Consider the following 10,492-nt stretch of genomic DNA (forward strand, 5'->3'; position numbering starts at 1 on the left):
GAAATCCGATTTAAGTCAAAGTTATTCCATGTGAATTGAATATTCCTTATTATGCTCTGGGGTCTCTCCTGATAAATGTGGGAAGTAAAAACAAATTAATAGTCACCTTACTGCTCACCTGTCTGGCCACCTCTGCAGCCTGCCTTCCTGTCCTACATACCTCTTTTCACCTTTACTCAGGCACATTTTTTTGGCCTGCCTCGCTCTAGGCTGTCTGAGCCTCCAATGTCCCTGCATACCATGGGACATTATTTATTTTACTCCCTTATACAGCACCATTAATTCCACAGCGCTTTACAGACTGTCCCACTTTTGGCTCACAATCTAAATTCCCCGTCAGCATTTCTTTGGAGTGTGGGAGGAGACCAGAGAACCCTGAGGAAACCCATACAAATACAGGGAGGACATGCAAACTCCTTTCAGATGTTGTCTTTGGTGGGATTTAAATGCAGGACCACCATGCTGCAAGGCTAAACACTGAACAACTGTGCTGCCCATAGATGACATGCGTCGCCCAAGACCTAGTCAGCCATCAAGAGATGCATGTCAGAGCATCATGACGTAAGGACATTAGAGACCTAGACGGCTGTAAGCAGTAGACTAGAGTGATACCAGCCAAAGATTACATGCACGATGGAAGAAGGTAAGAAAAAGTGAAGCAGACGAGCAGACAGTGGACTTCAGGGGTGACGGGACAGGTGATCGGTAAGTATTTGAGTATTATTTTTTTTTAAGCCATATGTTGGTCGTCTACAGATGAGTCAAAGTGACAGCAAGCTGGCCAATGTTTTGATAAATTTGAGTAGAGCAAATTGCAAAATTCATAGTTTCATTGTTTTTAAGGTTGAAAGTAGAATAAGTCCATTGAGTTCAACCCATACAGTAACACATTGATCAAGAAGAAGGCAAAAATGCGGTGAGGCAGATGCTAATTGCTCCATAGGAGGGAAAAAATGCCTTCCTGACTTGTGGAGAACACAAATTTTTGAAAAATGTGAGAAGAATTCAATTCCACTTCTACAAATGTGTTCATCTCTAACATACACCCTTCTGCTCCTTACCTCTTTTAGGAATAGTTAGAGGCAAAATTGCAAATTATGCCACTGCTAAATTGCATCCAGATCACTGAATCACTAGTAACTTCGTAAAGACACTGCATTTTTTATCTTGTACTGACTATGAGTTGCAGTATGTATACTCATTCCAAACTGCAATGGCTTCAAAGCTGAAATCTTCCAGAATAGTTTCTTTACTTGTACATTCCACACCGTGCTGTAATTTCTTGTACGGAAAAAGAACTGTCTATATATGATAGATAATAGGGCTGTCCAGTTTCACAAATAATTGGGTCACAAACAGGTAAAGTGGCTTTCCATTACTGTGTTATTATTTTACCTGGTCTAAATTCTGCTGTTCACCTGTAAATCTAGTATTTTAGTTAAGGAGGTGAGATGATCATCAATTCTTCAATGTGGGCGTCTTTATGAGGATCATGGCCCTTGGCTTACAATACTAGACATACAAGGCACAAAAATAATGACTGGGCCATCATTTCTGTAGCCTTATAATTAAGACCAGAGAATCAACAAAAAGGTGATGCTAAAGCTTCAGAAGATACAACAGGTAAGTAATGTGTTTTCTGTAATCGCAAAGTATTACCTGCCTGTTGCCCAACATTCTGTGAAAACAGAAAACTCCTTAGAGTTGTGCTAGTCTACAAGATTGTTGACTGATTTCAACTACAGCCAAGATGTATTTATTAGCTATAATGCACACTGTAATTCATAATCAGTGCAAGATAAGTAACGCAATTTATTTCCAAAATTATTATAATCAAATTCATAATCATTAAAATCTAAGTAAGATCTTGAGGCAATCTGTTTTCTCCCACTTCCATTAAGCTGTTTCAGGCCTGTTGGCTCTTATCAGTGCAAGATATGAAAATATGTGCATTTCCGTTGGAAAAGGTGATATATGCAAATTCTACTTCATCCAGGATACAATAAAAATAATGTAATATTAAACATACAAGGTACACGGTACTTCTAAAAAGAAATCGATAGGTGTAACAAATCCATTGCCATTATCTGACATCGTGTATTTTAGGCAAATGCCTTTGACATTGGTGAATGTTATTTTTTTATTAATTTAATGATTGTGTACCATGCTCTGAATCTATGTTTTGCTTGATTGAATAAAGCTTTTGCACATTAAATTAGTGTTTTACGTCAAGAAGATCCTGTAAATTAACATGCTGCACTATGAAATGATGCTGAGTTTTTTTCCATAGTAAAACGCAAACTGTTATAAGTCATTGCTGGAACTCAATGCTGGACAAGCGGATGAACATAATAGTGAGAATAAATAGTGCTTTTTGGATTGGCCATTTTATGTTTGTAATACCAGTGTTGCACATACTTCATTACTTCATTTTTATAATGTATTACATAGTCAGTGTGACATGAAAATTCTAATTGGCTTTGGTACAGATATTTAGGCATTGTACTGTTTTAAAACATTGGCCCGATTCATCAAGACCAATGTTTTTCACGCCGATCTTGATGAGGAGATAAGCTGGAGTCAGATGCTCCTGATTCATGAAGCCTCTTAATGTCCTACACCTCTGTGTGCACCTCGCCACAAATCTTACTATTGTCCCTGCTGAAGTAAAATTTGTGACACAGCGAATTCCACCGCTTGTCCTGAATTTGACCAGCAGTGGTCACCATGCCTTCATCTCTCCCCAGCTCCACCCATATTGCAGGAGTTGGGTGAAAATGGAGTGAGAGTTTCAAAGGTTGCATAAATTTAGTGCAAAAAGCAAAAAGCACAAATATCCTGAAATAAAAAGTAAAAAATAAACTGCAAATAATGCATAAAGATAATAATAATAATAATAATAATAATAAGGGTATTTAGTAAACATAATTTTGATCAAAATAATGTACAAGCCATCCCGCCACGTCACGGCAACCCTTGTGGGACAGTCTTACTCTAGTATTTAAAACCTTTTCACTCGCCAAGTGACGTGAATGTGAACAAGGATTGAGGGACTGACCCACTAGTAAAAGCATAGGCCAGACTGGATGGCTTTCCCAGCTCAGAAAGAGGGCGGTCACACCCTTATATGCACTGAATGCACAATGAAATGAATAAAAAATGAGTCTGAACTGAGAAAGTAAATTAATGTGTATGCACAATGTAGGTGCATATTAACACATGACCATTAACCTTTATGCATTATTTGCAGTTTATGTTTTACTTTTTATTTCAGGATATTTGTGCTTTTTGCTTTTTGATTTCTCTGGTTAATGGTCATGTGTTAATATGCACCTACATTGTGCATACACATTAATTTACTTTCTCAGTTCAGACTCCAATTTTCTATAAATTTAGTGCAGTCGACAGTTGCTCCAAAATTATGCAACTTTTCAAAGATTTTTTTAAGCCAAAATACTGGTGTAAATTCTTTCATGTATGCGTATCTTGTCCTCCATCTGTACAGTAAATGCTCAGGTATCATACCGAGTAAAATAACAATGTATTTTTATGTTTTCTCATTCTCATATGAAAAAAAGCCCAAAATGCCTAGTGTATTTCATGTGCTTTTAGCTGATTTTGCCTGGGTGTTTTTTAAGGAAATGTGATATACAGCTTATAGAAAGTTAAATTGTTATATATGTTTTCCTCATTGACAGAGTTGTCTGTTCTAAAAAATGACATGAGTGAGTAATACTTAAAAGTAATAAACTAAACATTACTTACCCATTAACGCCCTTACCGCTCCAGAGCCAATCTCTCTGTACAGCTGCTCGGTACAGAAGCGGTGATGTCCTCTCTGCAATACGTGATGGCTAAAGTCAATAACTGCCTTTCATGGTCTTTTTCCATCTACCTTGGCAAGACCACTGAGGCCAGTGAATGACGGCAGCAGTGAAGGTTTGCAGGCACGGCTGCAGCTTTCTCTCACCGGCAGAGCATAACGTAGAGTTGAATCTGGAGCAACAGTGGCTTCTATGGGTAATTAATAATTTAAAAAAAAAAAAAAAATCCCAAGTATTATCTAACTAATGACTTTTTGAAAGAAAAAAATTAAACAAAAGAATAAATGTTAAATGTTAATAGGTACAGAGCCACAAAAAGCCAGCAAGCTCTAAAACTGCAATGGAACAGAAAAACTGCAATTAAAGAATTTACTAACATTGCACTTCACTAATTGCTGTAAGGAAACGCAGAAAAAAAAAAAACTCCCAACATAAACATCCACTGTGATTTTGATGAGGATTTTTGATTTTCCCTTCAAAGGATTATAAAAGCTAACATTCCCTAAACAATACCGATTGCCAGAAGCATAAAGTTTCACTGTACTTTAAGCGATGTACTAAATTAGTTAAGGGCTTTTGATCCAAAATTTCAAGTAAACAATATTTATGTTAAGTTTGCTTAAGAATGACATGTTCATTCATTTAGTTTTAAATCCCAGATTATCAAACTTCTCAGGGTACAATATTAATCCTATGCCAGTCTTTCAATAAGCATTGTATTGTTACTACTTTAAATGGTTCAACAATATTTAAACGTCAAGCTAAATTTTGGATGATCGTATTCAGTACTCGATACAAGTATGAAGCATTTACGGAATGGCTGGTTACATTTACATTTTGCCTAGTAGCAGAACAATCAATAATGTATTGCACAATTGAATGGGCCCAGTTAGTGCATTGAAAAACATTACAAATCAAAGATGGCTGTCTCCATTTAACAAATAATTAGACTATTGGTAACATTCTGTACATACATATCTGTTGATTTTCAGGCTACATATTCACCCCGGTCTGTATATCCTGCCTTTATAAAGATGAATTAAGCTCCTTTATACGGGGTTGTATCTCAGTTCTTCAAGTGCCTTACTGTACTTTATAGTACTTTGTGAAAATCAGGATGACTTTGTGTTGTTTGTTAAAATGTTTCCTTTTTGACAACTCAATAGTTTTGTACCGTTAATTCTTATTTCTGAATAATAATAAATAAAAAACATATAAAGTCAAACTTTTCGATGATCTGTTACAGGAGAGAGTTGACTTACAGTTCAGCCGGTCAGTTGGCTACAAATAACGATCTTATATATACATCTTCGTGTTTCAGTACAGTATGTAGTAGAGAACAAATGTCCATGTTTTATTTTTTGTTGGTTGAGAAATGCATTGTATAGAATGATTCCCTTTGAATATTTATGGACCAAACCTTTGTGAAATCTGATTAAATTTGTGTCAATAAAAGATTTGTATTTAGTGGACTTTTATTCATAGCTTGTTTTGCAATCTGCTCTTTGCTTTCAGAACGTTTCTTAAAACAGCCAAAAGGTAATTGTAATTAACATATAATCATTTAAAAATTTTTACTGCTTATTTTGGTTAAAAACCCACACTTTTTAGCTTATTTTTTAACTTTTGGGAAAAAACAGAGACTGGCAAATGTGGTTTGTTATAAAAATGGGCTGATATTAGTTCATCATGTTGCATGGGAAATATCTGTATTTTATTTATATATTTTTTTGATAGTTAAAAAATCATATACTTGAGAGAATCGGGTTATTGCATGAGTATCTCATAAGTTTAATCAGCAAAGGGGGTATCCAGGACTATTTTGCTTTTACTATTGGCCTAAAAGCTAACAGGCAGCTAATTGCAAACTACCTGCCTGTTCTACCTGGCGCCAGCACTGAGCTGTCATTGACTGCTTCTTCCAGAGATTCAACTGCTCCACGTCAACAGAGTAGCTTTTCTTCTTCCTCCTGGCTGCTCTGTCGGGGGCATGACCATTGACGACTTGCTGATTGACAGCTGGCTCCCCCCAATTAGGAGATGTCAATCAGCATGACGTCGGCAGTCATGCCCCATTAACAGAGCAGAGTGGAAGAGAAGCCACTGCTCTGTCAATGTGACCGCACTGTGATGGCAGAGATCGGCAACGGGCACAACAGGCCAATAGGTAGCAACTACCTGCCTGATACTTTTTAGGCTCATAGTGAAAAAATAATTAGTCCTGGACAATGCCTTTAAGTGCAAGCAGAAAGCCATTGGCTGGAAACTGGTATATGGAGTTGTACCTTGGAAGAAGGAGACATAAAGGGTTGCTGTACAAAATTTAGAAATTTTTTTTGCCATAGGTTAAAAATAACATTTTGTTTCATTGCCTATGAAGCCATATTGACACATTTTTCCCATTACCAGATGATATATTCTTTTCTAATAATCAATTGTAATGGTGCCTTTCAGAGGAACTAAACCCATATAAAATCACCTGACCAAATGAGGATTAAAGTTCCATATTTACCATTTAAAATAATTTTTTACTATACTCTTAAAATGTTTTCTAAATATATTATATGTAAGAAAATTGTCGGCATAGGCCAATTTGAAATTGACCTATTTTCAGCAAGATATTTAGGTTGTCCTCCGTTGGCACATACTTATATTTTATATAGATCTTATAGATAAATACAACAAAATCCTAATCGAATGTTACAATCATCTGCAGAATGTTAGCATATACCAATCACTATACTTACCTACCTTTTATCATATATGGACACAGATAAGTCGTGATTGAAACTGTAATGTGCGACACCATTTTGGAGCTATTTTGTTTAATGCTTTAGAAAATTGTTGAATTTGCAATCATTTTTTTTTATTACTCAAGTGCATCTAAAATGAAATAAAAAAATGCCTCCTCTTCTGCAGGCTACAAATGACTACATGATCAGCCTACATTTAAGGTTTGTATAATTTTGCATAGGAGCTGCATACATTAATGATTTTTTTTCAAATATAGAAATAGATGATTTGCAATTTTTTTCTAATTCAATTTATCTGCGCAATTAAAGAAAAAAATTGTTTTCAAATTAACATACAATCTAATGTCATTATCATCATCATCAATGTTACGCCTGCTGTTGAGAACACTGCAGGATTACCTGGAAATATTGAAGTACCCTGCAACCCCCTAGCCTATATGTCAGCTGGTTAGAGACTGAGGTACGAGAGTCTGTAGCCCACCCGTAGGCTTCACATTTCTGTAACTCACGGTCTGTAGCCTGCTGACAGGCAGGGAGGCTATGTACAATCTCAATTCAACCTAGTAGCCCTGCAGCAGGCTACGATTGCTCCTGCAGATAACGGGAGCCGTTCCATTATTCATGATAGTTTTACTAAAAGAGCTCCAAAGTGGAACTTCACATTAAATTGGGCGGTTTATTTTTTTGTGTTTAGTTCCTCTTAAACAGAAGGAATATATATATAAAATAAAAATAATCAAATCACCATTAAAGTAATTGCTTACCCCGTTAGTGCCAGGTTGCTCTGTAGTTTAATACATTTTTGCTATGATTTTTTTCAGGGAGAACAATGTTCGGGGTTTAGCAGCCATACAACCCGGCGTTTGAAAATTCCCTAAAGTATTTAAAGAAGGGGAAAAGTTTGATCGGAAAACCTACTGCAGTGAAGACAAAGACAAAATTAGCCAAAAAAAAACTATACATATATATATAAAACATTTGTCATTTTTTTGAATGTTGGAAATTGTTTTTTTTTTCATTTGCATAATTGGCTGATAATTCTAATGTTGTGCTAAAGTTTAGATATGGAAGGCATAACAGTTTATCAGTTCAAGATTTAGAGATTTCTCTATGATATCAAATATGTATATACACAATGGAGCAACCTGGCATTAATGAATCTCACACAGTTTGAATGCAAAGTTGATAGATGACTTGCCTGATTTTAAGCACAATAAAATTGTTAACATAAATGTAAAAAGAAACAATTTATAACATGCTTGCAGAAATGTGAATTATGTATCATTTATGTCTTTTAACTTTCATTAGTATTTTTTTCCTATCAGGGTCAGTCCCATGTAGCAAATATGTAATTTACTTTTTTTTTTGTTTCAATTTTAATTACGAGAAAATTTGGTCATTTTATTTTATTTTCCAAGCAATATAAATATGAAAAAAGAAGAAGACAAAAGTGAACAAGTTTAAGAAAACTAGGTTATAATTAATAAAAAAAAAACTACTCACTGATAATAATTGGCTTAATTTTTGTAAATATTTAGAAATAACCTGAATTGAAAAAATGATCAACTTAGATTCAGTCAAGAACTTCAGCTTTAAGAACAAATTTTGGTGACCCATTGTATTTTTAGGAAAAAAATAATTGACGCAAAAAGAAACCCATATAAGGCCACATTCACAAGTTCAGTATTTAGTCAGTATTTTACATCAGTATTTGTAAGCCAAAGCCAGGAGTGGAACAATCAGAGGAAAACCATAATTAGAAACACGTCACCACTTCTGTATTTATCACCCACTCCTGGTTTTGGCTTATAAATACTGATGTAAAATACTGACCAAATACTGAACGTGGCCTGAAACATAAAGAAAAATTTGAAGTTGTATATATTTACCAGGAGAAGAGAAAATGACTTAACGATCAAATTAAAGCACACTACATGGGATGACTCTAAGAACAAAAAAAGAAAAAAAGAAAAAATCTGCATGAGGTTTTAATACACTTGTTCTCTATTTGTGTGAATAACTTTACTTGTTGTTTGCTGTAAAATAAATACCTTTTTTCCATGAATAAATTCAATGCAGATTCATAGTGTTTATAAAAACACTTCATAATTAAGTTGTGATTTTACCGTTTATTTCTAATTTTGGATTTATATTTTCAATATATATTTTAATTTATGTATGTGAAACTGATATCAGAACTTCTTGTAACTAAAAGGAAGTACAAAACCTGCCACCGGATCAAGTATGTAAATGTACTTTCAAATGTTTTAAAATTTAAGAATTGCATCAGTTCTTAAAGAATGTAATTCAGCACATGTCAAAGTAACCCAAACAAAACATTCTATGTGTGTTATTTTTATATACGTACATTAAGCTTACAGAGTCCACTTTTCTGGTGGTCACATACTTTCAAATCAATCCTCCTACATTATTATCATTCACAAGTCATCTAACCTATGAATGGGATAGGTTATAAATGAATGATCACAATATATGGTAATCATGGAGGGGCCTAAGTCTCAAGATAATATTCATGTGTCACCTACAGTTTTGGACAAAAGTGTTTGCCCCCTTCCTGATTTCCTATTCTTTTGCATGTTTGTTGCACTTAAATGTTTCAGATCACCAAACAAATGTAAATATTACACAAAGATAGCACAAGTAAACACAAAATGCAGTTTTTAAATGAAGGTCTTTATTATTAAGGGAGAAAGAAATCCAAACCTACAGGGCCCTGTGTGAAAAAGGGATTTCCCTCTAAACCTAATAACTGATTGGGCCGCCCTTAGCAGCAACAATTGCAATCAAGTGTTTACGATAACTGGCATTGAGTATTTTACAACGCTTTGGAGGAATTTTGGCCCACTCATCTTTACAGAATTGCTGTAATTCAGCCCCATTAGAGGGTTTCGAGCATGAACTGCCTTTTTCAAGTTCATGCCACAGCATCTCAATCAGATTAAGGTCAGGACATTGACTAGGTCACTCTAAAGTATTAGGTTTGTTTTTCTTAAGCCATTCAGAAGTCGAGTTGCTGGTGTGTTTTGGATCATTGTCCTGCTCCAAAACCCAAGTGCGCTTCAGTTTACGGTGACAAACAGATGGCCAGACATTCTTCTTTAGGATTTTTTGGGAGACAGCAGAATTCATGGTTCCATTTATCACAGCAAGTCTTCCAAGTCCTGAAGCAGCAAAACAGCCCCAGACCATTACACTACCACAACCATATTTTACTGTTGGTATGATTTTCCTTTTCTGAAATTCTCGGTTACTTTTATGCCAGATGTAATGGGATATACACCTTCCAAAAAGTTCAACTTTTGTCTCGTCTGTCCACGGAGTATTCTCCCAAAAGTCGTGGGGAGCATCAAGATGTTTCCTGGCAAAACTGAGATGAGCCTTTATATTAATTTATTGCTCATCAGTGATTTTCTTCTTGGAACTATACCATGCAGGTAATTTTTTCCCAGTCTGTTTCTTATGGTGGAGTCATGAACACTGACCTTAACAGAGGCACGTGAGTCCTGCAGTACTTTGGAAGTTGTTGCAGGGTCTTTTGTGACCTCTTGGATGAGTTGTAGCTGTGCTTTTGGGGTAATTTTGGTATGCTGGCCACTTAATAATAATAATAATCTTTATTTTTATATAGCGCTAACATATTCCGCAGCGCTTTACAGTTTTGCACACATTTTCATCACTGTCCCCGATGGGGCTCACAATCTAAATTCCCTATCAGTATGTCTTTGGAGTGTGGGAAGAAACCGGAGTGCCCGGAGGAAACCCACGCAAACACGGGGAGAACATACAAACTCCTTGCAGATGTTGTCCTTGGTGGGATTCGAACCCAGGACTCCAGCTGATTCGAACCCAGGACTCCACTGAGCCACCGTGCTGCCACTTCTGGGAGGGTTCACC

General features: G+C 35.7%; 1 protein-coding gene across 5 annotated transcripts in view; it reads left to right on the forward strand.

Moving 5' to 3' along the window:
- LHX9 (LIM homeobox 9) overlaps nucleotides 1–8,690 on the forward strand; it is a 62,458-nt gene extending 53,768 nt beyond the window's left edge. For 2 of the 5 annotated variants that reach the window (XM_073571734.1, XM_073571733.1), the window contains exon 5: nucleotides 7,399–8,690. In XM_073571734.1, the coding sequence (XP_073427835.1) occupies nucleotides 7,399–7,455 (57 nt within the window). In that variant the 3' untranslated portion in view covers nucleotides 7,456–8,690. Of the gene's footprint in view, nucleotides 1–5,339; nucleotides 5,364–6,743; nucleotides 6,779–7,398 lie in introns of all 5 variants that reach the window. The other 3 variants (XM_073571736.1, XM_073571732.1, XM_073571735.1) reach the window with 3 other exon arrangements.
- The last annotated feature ends 1,802 nt before the right edge of the window (nucleotides 8,691–10,492 follow it).

Source organism: Dendrobates tinctorius, unplaced genomic scaffold (assembly GCF_039654945.1).
Source record: "Dendrobates tinctorius isolate UK_male_01 unplaced genomic scaffold, ASM3965494v1 ptg000029l, whole genome shotgun sequence".
Lineage (NCBI taxonomy): Eukaryota > Metazoa > Chordata > Amphibia > Anura > Dendrobatidae > Dendrobates > Dendrobates tinctorius.